Source organism: Diceros bicornis, chromosome 5, assembly GCF_020826845.1.
Source record: "Diceros bicornis minor isolate mBicDic1 chromosome 5, mDicBic1.mat.cur, whole genome shotgun sequence".
In the NCBI taxonomy this organism is placed as follows: domain Eukaryota; kingdom Metazoa; phylum Chordata; class Mammalia; order Perissodactyla; family Rhinocerotidae; genus Diceros; species Diceros bicornis.
The window spans coordinates 82,427,147-82,447,294 of NC_080744.1; the positions used below are offsets into that span (position 1 = coordinate 82,427,147).

The window sequence follows — 20,148 nt, forward strand, 5'->3', positions numbered from 1 at the left end:
CTTTGACCTTCAGCGAGCCGGAGCCCCCGCGCGCGGAGCCGGCGGCGGCGGGCGGGGGCCGGGCGGGGGCCGGCGCGAAGCCCGGGCGGCGCGGCGGGAGTGCTGAGCGCGCCGCGGCCGGCCCGCCGCTTTGTGTGTGTCCTGGATTTGGGAAGGAGCTCGCGGCGGCGGAGGCGGCGGCGCTGAGGGAGGAGGCGGCGGCGGCGGCGAGCGGAGCCCGGAGGAGGAGGGGGAGCCGCTCATTCATTTTTCCTCCGCATTTCTGCCCCCGGCCCGCCTCGCCCGCGACCCGGACTTCGGGGCGATCTTGCAAACTGCGTCGCGCCCTCCCGCCGCGGAGGCTCGGGCGGCGGACAGCCTTCCCCGCTGTCTGGGGTCGGGGTGGTTTTTCGTCGCGGAGACGGATTTGGGCTTTGCCCCCTTTCTGTGCAGTTTTTCCCCTTCCTGCCTCTCTGGGTTTGAAAATGGAGGCCGACGACGCCGACAGCCCGCCCCGGCGCGCCTCGGGTTCCCGACTCCGCCGAGCCCTGGGCCGCGGCTGCCGGCGCTGAGGGGCCGCCCCGCGCCGCCGCCCGCCCCGTCCGCGCAGCCCGCCGGGCCCCGGCCGGCGCCGCCTTTGGAGGACTGTTTCCTTCGCCCTGGGTTTTGGAGGGGGCCGAAGACTTGAGTTTGAGACTTTTTCTTTTCCTTTCCTTTTTTTTTTTTTGGAGAAAGGGGAATTTCGTCCCAAATAAAAGGAATGAAGTCTGGCTCCGGAGGAGGGTCCCCGACCTCGCTGTGGGGGCTCCTGTTTTTCTCCGCCGCGCTCTCGCTCTGGCCGACGAGTGGAGAAAGTGAGTATGTGCCCGCCGCCCGCGGCCACTGCGGGAACTTTTCCTCCGAGGGGCTGCACCCTGTTTGCGAAACCCGAGTTGCCACCGTCGCAGCTGTCGGGCCCCCGGGCCCGGGAGCGGTGGGGCGGGGCGCGGAGGGGCCCGGCCAGAAGGCCCGAGCGGCTCCGGGGCCCGGGCTCAGCGCATCGCCGCGCGCGCGCGGGCAGGGCCTTGGGGGCTTTCTCTTCCGCTGTCCCGAGAGCCCTGCCCCGCGGGCCGGCTGACTCGGCAGCGCTCGCTCCCCGACGGCCCACGGACCGGACCGGCGCTGGGACTCGGTCGGGGAAGTTCGCGCCCGGCCGGGCCCGGACACCCGCATCTCGCCCCCTCCCGGCGCGCGGGGCCGCTGCGTTCCCGGCGCTGGCCCCCGCGCAGCGCGCAGACGGCAGTGACAGCTCAGTCGGCCGCGCGGCGCCCTCGCTGCTGGGGCAGACACGGTTCCCGGTGCGGGGAGCTCACCGGCCCGTGGGGTGCAAGTTGCCCCCGAGGGGGTGGTGCCGGGTGGAGAGGCCCCGCAGCTCCGGGACACGTTTCCGAACGTCCCAGCGCGGCCTCCTGCCTCCCAATGTGCTTTGCCCCTTGGCTTCTTTGGGTTCCTGGCCTTTCTCGTCACTTTCGCCCGATCTGCGGCGAGTTACCTGCCCCCAGCTTCCCAGGGCTGCTCTGTGCGCCTCAGGGGTGGGGGGAGCGTTCCTGCTTAACCCCCAGCCTCCATGCAGCCCCTGGAAAGATGCGAGGTCGGGGGCCCTGCTTCAGTCAGGCTCTTCCGGGGAGCGCGTCCCGAGCCCCTAGTTTAGAGGGTGCTGGGACCTTCTCCCAGTTTTTGCTTGGCCAGTGGCCGCCTCTCCTCCTCCTGGCGGGGCTCAGGGGTGGTAGGTAGGGCAGCGTCCGAGTATGCGGGAGTGGGTGTGTGATCGGGTCGACGTGCATTTCCACACACGTGCTCGCAACGCGGGGGTGTAGCTGCCGCCACACGGCCGCTCAGGGGACACCTACACGCCTGGCCCTGGCGAGAGGTGTTGTGCGCGGTGGTTTAAGGAGCGCCAGGGTCTGTGGCGGCGGGGGGTGGGGAGGAGGGTGTTTTGTTTTTCGAGCGCGGAGCCCTGGCCTTGGTTTTGTGGCCAGAGTTGTGTTGCCCCCCCTCCCCCCGCTCCGCACTTCCTTTGTGCATAGTTAATAAGCAATATCGCTGCACACTCGCTATCGCTGGCAATCAGATAGCTTTTGTTTTGGTAGTGTCGGGTAGGGGTAGGGAAGCGCGCGGAAGGAGGGAGAACTTAGGGCCCCACGGTATGTGGAGAGAGGAGGAGGAGGGGGTTTTACTCTTCTTAGAAATTTAAAAGGTGGCTTACTGGTACATTCACAATGGTGGGGAACTTGAACACGATTCAAGTTTAAATGCAGTCGCAGAACTGGGGCTGGGAACCGTGAGGGTGTGTTGGTGAGTAATGTTTGCCGAGGGTATGCAGGTGGTGCCAGTTAACTTTGAAAAATCACGACTGAGCCTTGAAGAGTGAGGGGGAGAATCAAGAGGCAGCGGGGCTGTCTGGCCCCATCAAGGGGGCAAATCCGAACGGCTGTTTGTATGTACAAACCCTTAAACGTCTTGTAAGAAATGAGTCCATGATGGAGTAAGAGCAGACTTTTATAGATTTAGCATGTTTACTGCATGGAGGACGGCACAGATCGAGGCTGGACCTTCCACAAATCTGAGCTCTCCTGCTCTTTGTTTTCTAAACTTTCAGCTCACTGGATTGGGCGAAAGGCTTTCGGCTCCCTTCTAAGGCTTACAGATGGTGTTTGGGGGGACAGAGGAGGGTTTCTAGCCTTTCAAAGCTAAATATAGTTTAGAAGACACAGGCGAGTTAATCCATTTTATTATGGCAAGCTATTGAACTGTGTAGCGTCTCTAGTTTTATTATTTAATGTTAGTAAATTCCAAAATTCACAATGGCAGTGATGGCCTTGCTTCTCCGAGGCAGGAGTCGGGCATTTTAAAATAGGATGTCTTGCTGTTTGAAGCGATTCTTCATGAGAAATATTCTTTGTGAAAGGCGGCTCTTTCTTGAGAAAACAGACAGGAGGGGAAGGGGTATTTTAATGTATGTTTATAATCCCAGTAGCCAAAGCTTTTCTCAAGGATGCCTTGAAGTGGTTGGTTCCCGAAAACCTGATGGATGGCCAGAAGGGACCTGAATCCTGATTATGGTTTGTTGAAGTTCCAACTTAGTACCTGCCCCTCCCTACAGCTCTGAAGTTTTGAGGAGTAAATGATATGCTCAATGTGAGCGTGAGTTCAGTTTTTAGTCCAAAAGGTGCTGGAACACTTAACTCTGATAGAAATAAACTGAGTCCTATCAGAGACTGACATTCTTTTGGCTGTCTAGTAGAGTAATAAAGATTGGGGTGGTGTTGGTTCCGTATTGCATTGGTATATTTAGGGATTAGTGTTTCATGTTTGCCTGCGACAGCAGTAGGGTGATTTCTTTATCTTTAACCTGGAAAATTTAGAAGTTCTTGAAGCAAATGAAGTCATACAGACACGTTTGTTTTGTGTCAATGTGAACAGAGCATCTAAGTAAGAGAGGTTTGGAAGTTATGAGTGATAGCCAAAATATCTGATGGCTTTTTTTTCTTTTAAATCAACGTGCGCTTTAAACATATTGTGGCCATCCTATTAAAAGGATTCAGTCATCTTTCTGCCCCAGGCACAGTCATATCCTATTGTCAGAGAAATATAGGTATGTGAAAGGTTGGTGTTTAAAGAAGTTGGTGTTTTATTACCAGAAGAAGAACCAAGAATAAGAAGTTTGGAAAGAACCTAAATAGCAAATTATAGTTTAGATTCTCCAGAGGGAAATAGCAAGTACATGGTGCTTTTGAGGAGGGATGGGGTGTGGGTCAGGGTTTGAAGTTCAAAAGGTTGTATGTTTGATTTTTCAGAAGTATTAGAAAAGTCTAGCCTTAAGAAATATGCTAAGGTTGACTGGAAGAACCTTAAAGGCATCATGCTAAGTGAAAGAAGCCAGTCACAAAAGACCGTATATTGTATGATTCCATTTATATGAAGTTTAGAATAAGCAAATCCATAGAGACAGAAAGTAGATTAGTGATTGCTTAGGGCTGGGGGAGGAGGGAATGGGGAGTGACTGCTAATGGGTACGGGGTTTCTTTTTGGGGTGATGAAAATATTCTAAAATTAGATTATGGTGCTGGTTGCACAACTGTGAATAAACTAAAAAACCATTGAATTGTACACTGTAGTGACTTTTATGGTATGTGAAATATATCCCAATAGACCTTTTTTTTAAAGAAATATGCTAATGTTGAAAAGAATGCATTCTGTTAGTTTCAACATAGAAGCTAGATTAAAATTATTAGGTATATTTGTACAGCAGATTGGTGTCTGTCTGTTTTATTTATGGAGGTTTTCAGATCCATGAACTACAGCAATACAGCAAACTGATAACTGAAGCTCATGAGTGATAGTCAATCTCATGGCTTTTTTTTTTTTTTAAATCACATGCATTTTAAACATTGTGACTATCTTATTGAAAAAGTTCAGTCATAGGAGAAATGAACAGAAAGGAGAAAGGAATCTTGGTTATACGTAGTTCAAGTTAAGGATTGAGGGGTTGGATTGAAAAAACACAAATGCTTGTGAGTCAGATCTGTGACAGTAAAATCCTTAACTGAATCTGAAATGATGTTGGTCTTTCCAGGGTTAGAATTTAGGAGCTGAGTCTGGATGGTTTTTTGTATTTCCAATTTTCTTACATATGTTTTCAACAGAGAAATAATGTAGTGTTTTAAGATCGTAAGGAATTTCCACTCTCTTTTTTGAGTTCCCATATTAACCATCTTGGTAGTAAAGACTGAGGATGAACTGTTCATTTTAATATAGTGGGGTGTTTTTCTTTGTTGCCAATTTTATTTCTTACACAGCTTTAGAGTCTGAGCAGGAAGAAGGATCTTCGCAGGAGACAGTAGTTTCAGACACAGTAATTTTTTTTAAAAAACTTAAAATTTCTTATGGAACAAAAGATTTAAAAATATAGCAAAGGCATTTTTTTGTTTTTAAACTATTATGCCTTTATCCAAATTTACCTTGGCCTTTTAATAGGAAAAGATCTAGAGAATAATTGTTGTTTACATTTGTTTTTAGTCTTTGTCTAAGGCTTAGTTTACTAATAAAAATGTTTCCTGCTGGTCTTATTGTTGCAAGATCAGCGCAGTAATGAAAATCAACTGTATCATTTTCACTTGTTGCCTTAGAGTTTTGCCAAGGGAAGTCCTAAGGGACAGTAGCTTCCTTTTAAATCTGGTTTCATTTGTTTTGTAAGAATGTGCTGTAAGAAGCAACTGAATCCAGCAGCACTTATTGGGCACCTGCTGTATGAAAGCTGGACCTTGTGCCAAGTAATGCCTGAGCCTACAAAGGAAGAGGACTTTGCTTTTGTCCTTGGGGCATTTTATATACTCTCGCATGAAACAAAGTTGCTTTAAAATTCAGATCTTTTTCTGACTCAGCACAAGATACATAGTTTTGGAATAGACAGCAAACAGCATTTGAGGCTCTTTAAAAACACTTCTGTAGACTTAAGATATGACGCAAACCAATGTTGTTGATCTTCTGGAGGCCTGTGCTGCACCATTTTTGCCTCGTGAAAACTTTCCCTCTTATTGCAAAGTCACTGCAGGCTGTGACATACAGAGACATTCGACCATCTTGATCAGCCTTGCCGCCTTTTTTTATTGCATTGGTTATGACAATTGTGATTAAAAATGTGCAGGGTTGCAGTTACCTTTGGCCAAAACTTTAGGAGTTACAGGTGTGTACATGAATGTTGCATAGCATGTTTTGAATTGTAAGAAAGATGGAAGTTATTTCAAAACTTTTCTGGATTTACACATCTCTTAGCTTTCTGGAAATAATTAGGAAACTTTCATAATTTTAAGGCTTTGCGTAATTTAAAATAACTTACTGCTTTTAAAAGTGTGAGGGGGTAAGAATGAGATCGAGGAGGCAATTAAATCTTGAAATTTTTTTAAATTGTAAAATGTACAAGCCATGTTTCTCTCTGGGTTGTGATTTTCTTCCATTTGTTTTCAAAACTCATTTAAAAATCAACCCCAGTTCATAGAAGAGGTATTTGTGCCCTCGGGCCAACTTGCTTTGAACTGCTTGTCTTAGCCAACTTACGACAGGTGCTATCTGAGTCCAAGAGACGCACTCTTCTCAATTGTACTAAATATATAATAGTTGCACACGTGCTGGGGATATAGTTTCTTGATTTCCCTGTCTGAGATGTTCTGAAGGAAAATTCGGGACACTTTAAAGACAGCAAAGTGAATAATGTATGAAGCACTCTGACTGCTCCTGGAAAATGGCGTTTGGCATCAGATTATCAAGAGGAAGTTTTCCAGTTATTTGTAAAGATACGATTTGGCTTAAACTAAGGGGGTGGTGCAACAGTCCCGGTGTTTGTGCACATTGAGACCTGTTGACATTTGGGGAGGATAACTGATTTTCACCGTTTGGAAAGATGAACACCCTGAAATATGTGCATCCCCACCCCCACCCTCACAGATCTGTGAAAGAACTGATTTGTTCTGAGGAAAGGGCATATGTTTGGTATAAAATGGTTAATAAACAAAAGATCTTTAAAAACAAGTTAGGTTGTTATCCCAGTAGGTGCATGTTCCCTCAACATGGTAAGGTTTGTTTCTTTTGTTAAATGGCTTTGGTCTTATTTGACTCAAAATATTAACAGTATCTTTGATTTTAAGACTTTTGAACTTTGAAGATTAACGTGTTTTCTGTTTTTAAATCATCAGTTTTACACATGTTGTAAAGTCCCAAATATCAGTTTGGAAGATTTTCCTACTTTTTTCACTTATGCCAGTTTCACTTATGGCTTATGAAATTGATTAATTTCAAGATATGAAGGAAATATTGATATTTCTTTACTTGAATTGAGAAATAGTTTTTCTCCTTCCTCTCTTCCTCAATAAATACATGTTGACCACTTATTGGACTCAGTTCTGTAAGTTTAAAAATTCGTTCTGATACCATAAAATGCCTGACATAAGTTTTTAAAGATATAAGTCAAACCATAGAAGTTACTTGCTATGTTTATTTAAAACACTAAAGAAAAAAACTCTGGTAAGCAAGGCTTTCATTTTTCTTTTTTTTTTTCTGCCCTGGACTACAAGAATTTTTAAACTTATAGGTAGCTGTTCAGATTTTACTAGAACACAACAGAAAGTAGTTTCTTTTATGATGAGGGGTGAATGCCTGCCACTGCAGTAACTTGACGGTATTGTTGCTGTTATTGATGACTGGCGAGAGTAAGGATGGATGCAGGCACTGCCCTTATCCTCCCGTTTCTCCTCCTTGGTTAGTGCTGGTGATGGCTTCCTTTATAAGTTGCTGGGGACACGTCCATGGAACTGAGTGACTTTGTCCCACGTGTGATGGTTGATGGTGTTGAAGCTCACACTTTCTTATTTGAAATTTCCCTCTGTGGCCAGCCACATAGGGAAAATGTGACTGCTTATGACCGGTACCACTGAACACTGCCGAGATAGCTATGCCTGCTTTAAATTGCTCACATTGTAATAGTCTGAAGTCTTTTTTTTTTTTTTTAATTACAGCATTTATATTTTAAAGACTTTAGAAAGTAGTCTATTCCTAGTCCAGAAAATTCTTGGGAGTGGTGGTGAAATTTTATTCTTTTATCTTACCTCTCACTCTCTTATCCCCCTTAACAAGACAGGCATCTGCTTGAGTAATAGTTGTATAATAAAAATGCCATTTCTTCAAAATTGTGTGTGTGTGTATTTCCATCCATTCATCCAAATTCTGACAGTTTTAAATACATTATTGTTGATATTTTGTATACTTTTGTATGGCTACTTTCTTTTTAACTTGGCACTAGCTTTCTTTAAACTGGGTTTGGAATTGTCAGTTTGGTAAATCAGGTGTATGCATCCTGCTTTTTAAATTACTCTTGACATGGGAGAACAAATATATTTTGATGGTCTTAAAGCATAAATGTTTTATAGAGTAGAACTTTTAAATTTTCCTGAGATATTTTGGATGGCTACTTTCAGCTTGTCCTCTCATGTAAAATATAGTCAGTAGTTTGTCTCTATAAAATTGGTTATTGAAAATACATGTTTGACTAAGTAAATGAGACAGCACCAATTTGAGTTAGGCACATTTTAGTTAATAGCACTTTAAGGAACAGAAGTTTGATGACAGTTAGGGAGAGATGAGTTTATGTATAACAGTTTTTCAGTTTTCCCCAAATTTGAAATATCTGAGTGACCTTTATTAACTTCCTGGAAAAAAGGAGGAAGCGTAGAGAGGTCCATGACCCACCTGGCTGTGTCAGCTGGCAGTAGTTTTCTGAGTCATCAGCTATTCTATTTAGATAGTAAAATCCTCATCAGTTGTGTTCAGATTTATCGGTGTCATCCTGTATTTATTCTCCCCACCTAATTTTCCTGGGTCTCATAGTAGTGGGGTAATACACAAGCTCACAGACTTGGGATTTGAAAGAGAAGCATAGATTGCCATGAAAACAAATGATCAAAGAGACCAGTGAAAGCGGAAGATCTGCTGTTCAGCTCTCCTTAGTTCTGTTGTCTGATTTCTGTGGATAATGAGTTCATGACATATGTTAGGTCACAGTATGGTATAGTTTAATCACAGGAAATTCTTTTGTTCTTGTCGCCTTACTTGGGCGATATATTTGGGATTTTCTTTCTAACACATACCTTGATAAGATTTTCAACAACAAAGGTTGGATCAGGATGGAATTTCTAGTTAAATTTCAGTGCTTCAACCCATCCTTTCCTGGGGAGACTGGTTAATTGAATGTTTCCTTTCCACTTCACTGAGTCGCTTGAAATCGTTCAGATTTGCCCATTTCTGGCTCCACCTTGGTCCAGTCCAGACCGGCATCGACTCGATGAGGAGATGCTCAGTTGGCCTCTAAGCTGGCCACTCCAACTCCTGTGCGATCCCTCTGGTTCGATGGATTTGCCAGCCCCGAATTCTCAGCATGTGCCTTTTGTGATGCCAAGTCATGGTACGAGAATCCAGTCTAAGGCCCCTCATACTGAGCTGTGATGTGTCCTTAATAAGACTTTGCTGTAGGGATCCTGTGTTAATTTCCATCACTCCCCAGCCCCCAAGCTTTAGCTCTGCGGTGAGTAAGCCATGCTGCCTGTCTCCTTGCTTTTGCTCCTTCTGTGTTCATGGCCTGGCATGTTTTTCCTCTTTCTGGTCTGCCGCCCCATACTCAATGGTGGAGAGTGCTACTCTAGAGCAGAGCAAGGTTGCATGGTTCCAGTTTCTCCTTTGCTGCCAGTTAGTTCTCTGGCCCTGAACAAGTTCTTTAACTGTTCTGAGTCTCAAAGAAATGTACAGACTTAAAATAATTGAAGGAGAATTTTCTCCTTTTCTCACTAAACAACAAAATAACATTTTCTAAGATATTTAGAAAACTAATGTCAGAAAAATTTGGCGGGGAGGGGGGGAGAATGTAATTTTTTTCGTTTTTAAAAATCTTTAGGTTTCAGATAGATCTGTAAAATAGAGACAAGACTGTAACTGTCTAAAGGCGGGACACTCAACATTTCCCCCAAATACCTTTCTATGGTTTTAATAGATCTGAGATCCCATCCTTTAGTTTCTAACTCAGATTCCTTCTCCTTCATGAAGCTTTTCTAGATTACCCTAACTTCTATAGAGCTGACTTCCCCTTACTCCTTTTGAGTTCATAGCCATGACTGTGCTGGTGACAGTGGTTTGTCTTGTACCTGAGCTGTTGTCATTTTATGAGGCTGTAGAGAGCAGTGGAGCCAAGGAGCTGGGTTTGAATCTCAGCTCCTCGAAAGCTAAGCTCTCAGGCAAATTATTTAATCTTCCTATGCCTGTTTCCTCATCTGTGGAACAGTAATTTGAATAGAACCTACTTCATACATTTATTCATAAAAATTAAATGAATCAATACGTATGTCCAGTCTTTAGAACAGAGACAGGAGTATACTAAGCCCGTAGAGTTTAGCTTGCTGCTGCTCTTATGGACACGACGTTCTTGAACAGAGATGTTCTTTGGATAGTGCCAGAAATATAGGTACACTTGATATTTGACTGCCCTTGTCAATTTAAGTGTGATACAGAGCCTGGCACACAGTAGGTGCTCAATAAGTGTTTGTTCTATAATAAAACTTCATTTTGCTAAGGTGCTTAAACAAGATTACAGTTTGCTTGTTAAACACAGTTGTGTGGTTTTACCTTTTTTTGGTAAACAGTGGCCAGCCCCTGCAGTTCAACTTACATTTCAGGGATCTGTTTATTATGCTTTCTCCTTTAATCCTTTCAATTGTCAGTTTCTGCCAGCGCCTGAGAAGTGTCCAGTGTGCACTTTGCCTGCCTACTAATGCATAGGCGCCATCTAGTGGCCACAAAGGAAACTCAGCCCCTTCCGTGACTGAATTAACAGTGCCCTAAGGATGAAGATATCCATCCCCCACCCAATCCCTTAAAGTCTGCTTTCTGGCTTGGTTCCTGGAAACCTGGTTGCAGAAAAACGTGGAGACTGCAGACTTCTGTAGAAACCATTAGGATATGGTGATGGATTAAGATTGTTCTACTGTGTCAGTGAGCTAGCAGGAGAGAATTGGAGTCTTCCTAAGTGATGTAAACAACTTTGGCAGAGTTGTTCTATCTAGTGTGCCTTTTACAATTCAGGATTTGAGATTTTTTTTTTACAGGAATTTAATAAATGAAAAGTTCTAAAATATTACTTTTGAGATTAGAAATTTAAAAAAACCCATTGATTCATTGTGAAAAATAAAGCAAGATTTACTTTCCATTGCTCTATTTAAATATGTGGTAACGCTTTAATTATCAATCTTATGTGTGTCCCAAGGGGGACACATATAAGAAGTTAAGATGCTCACCAGCCCTGAATCCTAATAGAGAATAATAAACATTTCTGTTACTGGTGTTGGGTCTCACGTTGGCTGTATTTTGTGAGATATTTTTCTGTATTTAGTTTCATACTTTTTTGACATTTTTGGAATCTACTTTCTCACTTCCTTAGTTGAGTCTAACTTAGTGTATAGGTGGTGATTCAATTTTACATTTCGAAAGATTTAGGCTCGTTTTGCTGTGATTGCCTTTTATTGGAAATCATTTGTTTGGCTATCTGAGAGAGGACTGCAGCCTGCCATCATCTCAGACATTTTGAACAACAACTCTGGCTGTTTGTGAGACAGGCTGTGCTTATTCCAGTCTCTTTGCCTTGGCAGGTGGAAGCCCCTTGCTTGGAACAACTATGAAATTTGCCCTCTGGCAAACTCCTTTAAGAATTAGCTACAATTTCACCCTCTCTGGTGGCCTTGATTTGACATGCGATGGCCCCACGGCACTCTCCTTATATCTCTGTTAGTGCATCACCCCCGTATGGTTTCCCGGCACTTGTCAGGGAGGGGAATGGTACCTTGGTCATCTTTGAATTCCCAGGACGTGGCCCAGTGCCTGACGCAGAGGAAAACCTCAAGAAATAGAAGACTTTTTAAAGGGGCAAACTCCCCCCCCCCACCCCATGCACTTTGAAGCACTCTTTACAACAAATTTATTTTCATCTTGTCATTGTAGCTTGGCCAGCTGAAACATTTTCTCACGCCAGTTACTGCTACATAGAACTTGAAAGCAATACAGTTATCTTTAAAATCATTGCTTCGTCAGGCTTTTTGTACATTGAGGTGAATAAAAACCTTAGAACTCCTGGAAAGGTCACTTGTGAGTCCAGCCGTGTGTCCAGGTTGCCTCATCCCTGTGGAGGGAGACCTTGTTCGGAAGTTCCCTACAGGTAGGATTTAATGAATCATCATCAACACCAGTTGTGTTGGCCGTGGGCTTTAGACCATGGTGGAGCTGGGCGCCGGACTGAAGGAAGCCAGTCAGGCTGGGCTCCGTGGTGTCGTGGTCTCCGCGTGGCCTGGTGCAGAGGAGCACAGTGGAGCCCCGGGGCCAGGTGGGCACTGCATCCCCGGCAGCTGCTGACTGCTCTTTCCCTCTCTTCTTTCTGAATGACGGGGTGGCCTGGGCTGTTCCTCATGGCCTTTCCAGCCTTCAGATCCTGAGACACAGGGTAGAGAGAGATGGAGCTCTTAGGAAGGTCTGGTTGGAACCAGCAGAATCTCTGTGAACATTTGCTTCTGTTTTTCTTGGTGAGGCCAGGAAACTTTTGTGATGGATCCTAGCAGGGACAGTAGCCAATCTTACAGGCCCTCATCACGTGAGTGCTCGTCTCCTTTCGGGAGCTGGTCCAGGCCTCTGACAGCCTCCTTGTGGGGCCATTGCAGTGGAGCTCGCTCCCTGCTCCCCTGACAGAGGAAGTTTACTTGTCTAGGATGGTGTGAAGAAGACTCCTGAACGTAATCAACACCTAAGAAATTATCCTTAAAAGCTTCATACTCCTGAGGAGACTTGTGAGGCGGCATATTTCTTACGGAAGATGTAAACATAATCATTTGAACCTGGCATGTTAATTTCAAGCGTAGCTTGTAAAAAGAGTATCTTGTAAAATCGCCGTGTCAATGTTGCACAGGGTGGATGTGAACTTAGCAGGACAAGCCAGGACAGCGCCTGCCTTTCATCTGCCCTCGTCGGTGGGGTTTGCCTGTGCGTGGCGGGCGCTGCCTTTGAAGCCCGTCCCCTCAGACTCCTCTCTGTCTCCCTCTCTCAGATGCAGGGAGGCATATGGGAAAGGGCTCTATAGGCCTCAGTGTCCCCATCTGTAGTTTGGGGTAATCCTGCTCTATTTGGGGTGACATGAGGAGTAGCAATAATGTACCTGAGAGGCCCAGCAGAATCGGCGAGTGGAGAGCGTCCAACAAATGCATGTTTCTCTCTCTCTCTTCTCTACGTGCCGTGGTGGCCCTGCTGGCCTCTCTCCGGGGCTGCAGTCTTCCTCTCCCCCCAGCACCGGACATTGTCTCCACTTAAGGATAGACCTCCTTTCCCATATCCACAGTGAAGGTTTGAGCTCATGAAGCATGAACCTCAGGTCGGCCCCTGGAACCACTAACCAGGCTGCCTCTCTGCACCAGAAAACTTGTCTTTAAGGTAACTGGGCTGGCTCCCGTGGATCCATAGGTTCGAGGTCGTCTCCTCGGCTGAGGAGGAGGGGAGGAGGGGTGGAGGGCTGGCGGTGGGGAGGATACACAGCCCACTTTTCCGTGTCAAGGTCCCCAGTGACCTCAGCTCCGAGGAGAGCATATGAAAAACAGGCGTGATGTTCTCTCTCCTCAAGGAGCTTTCTCTCCAGTTGGGAGAAGTCAGACCCTGATGAACAGTCCCAGGCGATATGTGTTCAGTGGTAAATTATGGGACGCTGACTAAGGGTTGGGAGAAGTGTGTGGGCTGTAGGGGTGGAGTCACCCAGCTACTGAAGAGCTTGAGACGGCTTTAGGGAGGACGTCTGACTTTAGTGCACCTTGAATGTTTGACTCTCAGGGTCCCGGGGGACAGTGCTCCAGCTGGCAGGCCTGTGGGGGGTGTGGTAGCAGTGCACACCGATGGGGTGAGGCGGGCATCAGAACCAAGTGCCCTGGGAGGAGGACCTCACAATGGGTAGGGAGTGAGGAGCTTTGAAGCCTTTTGAGAACTGGAGTGGTGGTGGACCCAGGGACAGGGTGTGCTGGGGAGGCTGCTCTGGCCTCTTAAGGGTCAGCGTTGGGGAGACCAGAGATAGAAACCCCAGTGTGAACCAGTGAGGGTGCAGAGGAGGGAGACCTAGGAGGAGCATGGGAGCAAAGCCCTTCATAAACGGCTGCATCATCCAACTCTTCTCCACCCCTCCTCCCCACCCTCCTCCCCCGCAATAAAGCTCCCATGGAGGAACGCTCACCTTTGATGGGGGACATCAGGGGTACCTGGTAAGTTCGAGGACCAGGTTAAAACCGTGGGAGTACTACGGCATCTAAACTTCTCTAAAGCTAAAAGTGAAACCTTTTCAGATGAGGGCACTGCTTTCTAACTTTCTAAGGAAACCAGGTTAGAGATGACCCAGGTTTCCATTTGAGCTGCGTCATGTGGGCCCGGGGTAGCCCTGGGCTGGCTGGGGCATCCAGGGGCCTTGGTGTCGTTTGTGGGGGCGCCCCCCTGCAGTGCTGGCAAACCCTGCCAGGGCTGTTTCCAGCCCTCACTGCACAGGCCTAGAGGAGTGAGGGATGGTTTGTTTGAAAGAGGACACCAAGTCTGTGTCCAGGTCTGGGCTCTGCTACCGGTGCTGTTTATCTTGTGTTGATTTATGTTTGTAACTCCTGGGCACGTCGTGGTTCTCAATGAGAAGCCGTCGCTGGTCCTTAGCCCGGGATTGGTGCTGGCAGATTCGTGCTACTGGTCCTGCACCTGTAACTGTCTTCACCAGACAAGTAACATGAAAAGACACAGTAATGCAAGAGGCTTCCTGGGAGGGTGGTTATCACTTGGCCTAGGGGCTTTTGTATTCAGTTCCTACGATCAGGATAGTGAATTCTGAATTTTAAATCATTTTTCAGCTGTTCCAGCTAGCAGAACCTAAGCACCTCAGACAGTCTGTTTTCCTCAGTTGGAAGCAGGCCTTCTGCTGTGTCCCAGACCACTTTTTCCCCCAGTCATGTTTGATGGTCCGGATTCCCTTTTGAGATTTGAATTAGAGTCTCTCAAAATGAGAAGTCTCCTGCTGGGCTGTGCCTGGGGACACCTCGTTTTGCCTCTCTGCCCCAGTTTTCTCATCTGTAAAATGGGAGATGAGACAATGACACGCATCTCAGAGGATGGTTGCAAGTATTTCATGAGTGAATACACATAAATCCCTTAGAGCCAAGTGCCTATCATAAGCGCTAGGGGTTAGCTGTTATTGTTGTTAAGGACGGAGGAAACACACGTAGGACATTGTTTACTTCCTTTAAAAAAAATTGGTACCCTCCTTGGTGTGTATGGACTGATGTTCACTCTTGGCTGCATTTGCCTTTTCTGGCCTTTACGTTCAGACTGTGGCTTCATTGTACATAGAGCAGTTTCACAAGTGCTCTGTGAAGCCTTTTCATCTCTGGGGATGGAAACCGCCTCCCTCCCTTGAGTTCCTCTCTCTTCCTGATGCACTTTCTGCCTCTGGGGAAGGGCGTGAAGCATTCTCCTCTGGGAGAGGGATTGTTGGGTTCCCAAGAAGGCCCATGTGTCAGGGAGCCCAAATGACAGAAGTGAGTCATTCACATAGCAGTGTGAGTGGGATACATCCCAGCACTCTCCTCCTCCCTCAGCGGTAGGTGGGTAATGAGGGGTCATGCTGCCTCCTGGGGAAGAACCAGATCTGCGTGGTCAAGGACGTGAGGAATGGGGGTGGGAGTCATATCCTCTGCCAAAATTTTGGATACAGGATCTGAAAAGCATGGATCTACGTATCCAGAAAAACTAATTAAAATATTTTAAAATGAGAGTGGGGTAAGTTGAGAACCCGCGGCCCTTGTAGATGGACGGCTGCTTGCAGGAGTGGGAGTCCCCAGAGCCTGGGGCCCCAGGATGCCAGAGGAGGCTTGGTCAGGGGGTGGGAAGCCAGCCGCAGAAATGGTGCCTGATTAGTAAACGTTTTGCTGGAGAGCCTTCCTCTGGGACAGAGGAGGAGCCGCTCTCCTGCTCTGATCCCTTGGGTTGTACGGGGTCTCTGCTTTCCAGGATTGGGATTCAGGCTTTGTCCTGCTTCAGTAGCCTGTTAGGTGGGCTTGGGTGGTCTTGCTAGGGGGCCATCACCTATGGTGGTGTTTCCAAGGGACGTGTGTTTTGAACTGAAGCCACTTAACCAACTTAGTGAAACAACTCTCACAGTAAGTGATAGTACTATTTACCTTTTGTGAGAAAAGCTCTCTTAGGAAGAAGAGTTAATTCCTTTTGTTTAAAACTTATTCCTTGAGGCCAATAAGCACATGAAAAGATGCTCAGCATCACTAGTCATTAGGGAAATGCAAACCAAAACCACAATGAGATACCACTTCATACCCACTAGGATGACGATTATCAAAAAATTGAAAATAACAAGTGTTGGCAAGGATGTGAAGAAATGGGCATGCTTATGCATTGCTGGTGGGAATGTAAATGGTGCAGTCATTGTGGAAAACAGTTTGGCAGTTCCTCAAAAGATTAAACACAGAATTGCCATCTCGTCTGATTCAGCAATCCTACTTTGAGTATATACCCCGAAGAATTGAAAGCAGGGAGTCAAATAGATATTTGCATGCCCGGGTTCACAGCAGCAAATAATGATTTGTAATAGTCAACCCAAGTGTCCATCAATGGATGATGAATGGTTAAACAAAATGTGCTACATACAAACAATGGAATATCGTGCAGCCTTAAGAAGGAAGGAGATTCTGACACATGCTACAACACGGATGAACCTTGAGGATATTATGTTAAGTGAAATAAGCCAGTCACAAAGAAATAAATACCGTATGATTCCACTTATATGAGGTACCTAGAGTTGTCAAATTTGCAAAGATAGAAAGTAGAATAGTAGTTACCAGGGACTAGGGGGTTGGGGGGAATTGAGAGTTAGTGTCATATGGGTACAGAGTTTCAGTTTTGCAAGATGAAAAGAGTTCCATGGATGGATGGTGGTGATAGTTGCACAACAGTGTGAATGTGCTTAATGCCACTGAACTGCACACTGAAAAATGGTTAAAATGGTAAATCTTATATTGTGTTTATTTTTTAAAGGAAAAGCCCCTTATTTCTTGATTGGTTCAACCATGAGTGTATACCATGTGGGACAGTGGAGGAGACAAATTTAAGAAGACCAGCCCCTGCCCGTGGTGGCCACAGTGGAGGAGCCAAGCCAGGGGTGTTGCAGGTGCCCCGGGGACACAGCAGAGGACGTGTGAGGTCAGGGAAGCCTTCACCAAAAAACGTAGATTTGAGCTGAGTCACCAGGGATGGGTTTGTTTTCCATAATGAGAGAGTATCACAGATAATGTTTCCCTTTCAGGGAAGACAAGTCAGGAGTCAGACTCTCGTGCCATCTAGTCACAAATGAAATTTATTACTAATCAGCCATGTGACATGTAATTGCTTTTTCATTTTCTTAGTTTTCCAGAAGAAAGATTTGTTTAGATATTTGGTTCCCTCACTGATTATACTGGAAGTTTTTCATTTGTTTTGACAGCTCAGTTTTTTATTGCACACTGACTCCCCTGTTACATAGGGAGCCCTGAAGGAAAGGGATTGACCTCTGCAAACAAGAACGGGAGCGTCTCAAAAGTAGAAAAAGGCCAGAGCCTTTGCTCTACAGAAGAGGAAACTGAGGCTCCGAGAGGTGTGTTGCCCGAGGGCGCATGTGCTGCCTGTCAAAGCAGGTCTGCCTGTCTGCCACTCCAGCAGATACTCTCTGGGACCGCTTCTTTGTACTATGTTGTCATCCTTTAGTTTAACCAGGAGTCAGGGCTCAGGCCTGGACCTGCTGGATGCCAACACGACTGGGAGGTAGCCGAGCCTGTCTGGCTGCGAGAGGAGTTTTTTCCACCTGGTTCAGAAGAGCAGCTCTTCTTGGTCTGGGCTCTGTGGGAGGAAGCTCTCTGCTGGCAGCTCCTCCGGGTCTGGAAGTTGGACTGGCATTTTCCCTGCATCTTGGAAGCAAGCCCAAGTGACCACTCTTGGCTTCCCCTGGGCAGGAAGTGCTGTCACATGACAGGAGGGTGGTGTGCCCCTTCCCTGGGTTGGTGATGCGCTCTTACAGAGCTGTAGGGATGTCCGCATGGTCAGCCCAGGCTGCTGTAACAAATTACCACAGACTGGGTGGCTTAAACAATGGACATTTGTTTCTCACAGTTCTGGAGGCTAGAAGTCCAAGATCAAGGTGCCGGCAGATCCCATGTCTGGTGAGAGCCCACTTCCTGCTTTGCAGCTGGCCGCCATCTTGTATCCTCACACGATGGAGAGAGACAGAGAGCCAGCGAGTGCATGCCTTGGTCTCTTCTTGTAAGGACACTCATCCCGTCTTGGGGCTCCACCCTGGTGACCTCATCTAAACCCAGTCACCTCCCCAAGGCCCCACCTCCTAATGCTATCCCTTTGGGGGTTAGGGCTTCAGCATGTAAATTTGGGGGGCACACAAACATGCAGTCCTTAATGATGGAGTAATGTGCTGTAGCTAAGGCTTCTCAAGACCGGGACTCTGTTTATGTATAAGTTCTCGGCCAATTTTGAGAGTTGGTTACAGATTAATTTTGAAAAATTAAGTGGAACCCAGTACCTAAAAGTACACATTTTCAAGATAGCACTAAGCACATTTGTCATCTGACACTTTGGCCAAATGCTTGAAATGTGTAGTCTGTCTTTTCTGTGTACCCCATTGCTTTTCTTGAAGTGAATGCTGCTTGAGAGGAACACAATTATTGGGAGATATCACATGACCCCATTTCCTCCATTTTTGGACAAAGAAGTTGCTGCCTTTTTTTTGTGAGGAAGGTCAGCCCTGAGCTAACATCTATGCCAATCCTCCTCTTTTTGCTGAGGAAGACTGGCCCTGGGCTAACATCTGTGCCCATCTTCCTCCACTTTTTATATGGGACATCGCCACAGCATGGCTTGACAAGCCGTGTCGGTGCACGCCCAGGATCCGAACACGGGCCGCCAACAGCGGAGCGTGCGCACTTAACTGCTATGCCACGGGGCCGGCCCTAGAAGCTGCTGCTTTTAAACTCTGCAGTAGCTACATAGAAGGGAATTATACTCCAGGACAGCTTAACTTGTTTTTGAAAGCTCAGTTCCTTGGTGAGCACATAACTATCAGGTGTATGGAATTCGGTTCAAAGGTGCTCTTCTTAACTTCCCCAGGGTCTGTTCTGTAGCCCTGACTCCAGCATCAGTGGGGTGGCGGGGCGGGGAGTTGTGACGAGGACAGACCTGCCCCTGCAGCCCACTCCAGAGGGCTTAGTGGTTCTTCCTCTCTAAGCAAATCCAGAAAGCTGGGGAGGTGATTGTTAATCGTTTATAAGCATTAACTGTTTACAAGTCATACTTACTATTTTAACTCTGACCCTGCTATTATGTTGTTTTGTTTCTGTTCGCAGCTGAGTTTTGAGCTGGGTAGGGTTTAATGGTGAGTCACTCCCATAACGGTAAAATCAGTATTGATCGAGCCTTCCTGTTAATCCTTCGTGCAGTTCAGAGACGGATGAGACCGTCGTAAGACCAGGATCCCTGCATCCGGTTGTTGCCTACCTTTGGGCTTCTTTAGGACTTGGGGAGCCCCTTTATCTGCTGCTCTGAAACCTGCAAGTGGCATTTATCATGCTTCTTGGAACCCCTGCTGCCTGGAAATGGGGCGTGTTTCGGTGAAGGGGATCCAAGCCCACAGTGCGGTTTTCTCCCTGAGCTCCACCCTGACTACCTACTAGCGTTTGGTGGTTCAGTGAACGTGTGTCAGTTACTTGTGAGGAGTTCGTGATGCGTCTCTTGCCGCCCTGGGCTCTGAATGGAAGTCTGATTTACCACTTTTTTCTTGTCTTGGTCAGAAAGTTGCCCTGAGGATCATGTGTGCATGGCTGCTGTGGGTTCTTATGGACAGAGAAAGGTTGAGGGTCAGCTCTCTGGACAGAGTGTGATGGGAGCGGGACACAGCAGGAGCACTGGGACCCTCCTCTTCTTGGCTGTGGGAATTCAGGCCCCCGACTCTCACCTTCCCTCAGTCCTCTCAGCGGCCTTCCTAGGTCATGTAGAAACTGAGGGATGTCTGCCCAGGGCCGTGCAGCCAGCTTGGTGTCCCAGCTCCAAGTCCTGAGTGTGGCCCCTTAGGCTGGCCACCTCGCGAGGAAGCTGCACAGGGCACAGAGGGGTGTTGTAACTTCGGGCAGGGGTAGTGGGTCATGTTCACTTGTTTTGGCTTTCTCTCTGATGCCAGGCCTGCCCAGGGCGCCTGTGAGGGCATGGGCTGAGAACGCCACTTGGATTCAGCTACAGTGAGCAGCAGACTGGGAGGGTTTGGTATTGCTTTTACTGCAGAGCAGAGGAGGCAAACAGGAGATCAGGGGCCCAGGGGATGCTGAGCTGAGCTGGGTAGAGAGAATCTGGTTTTGTAGGAGTGGAAGAGAGAGACAGATTGGAGTGTCTGGATGTTCAGGGACCTGCCGGAGGTAGATAGGTGTGTAAAAAGCAGCCCCTGCCTTCAGAAGAGCTCATAGTGTAGTTGAGAAGATAAGGTATGCACAGCTGCCG

At 47.0% G+C, this 20,148-nt stretch overlaps 1 protein-coding gene across 1 annotated transcript in view; it reads left to right on the forward strand.

Moving 5' to 3' along the window:
* Window positions 1-682: 682 nt before the first annotated feature.
* IGF1R (insulin like growth factor 1 receptor) overlaps window positions 683-20,148 on the forward strand; it is a 291,231-nt gene continuing 271,765 nt past the window's right edge. The window contains exon 1 of the mRNA XM_058542364.1: window positions 683-833. Within this exon, the coding sequence (XP_058398347.1) occupies window positions 740-833 (94 nt within the window). The 5' untranslated portion in view covers window positions 683-739. The remainder of the gene's footprint in view (window positions 834-20,148) is intronic.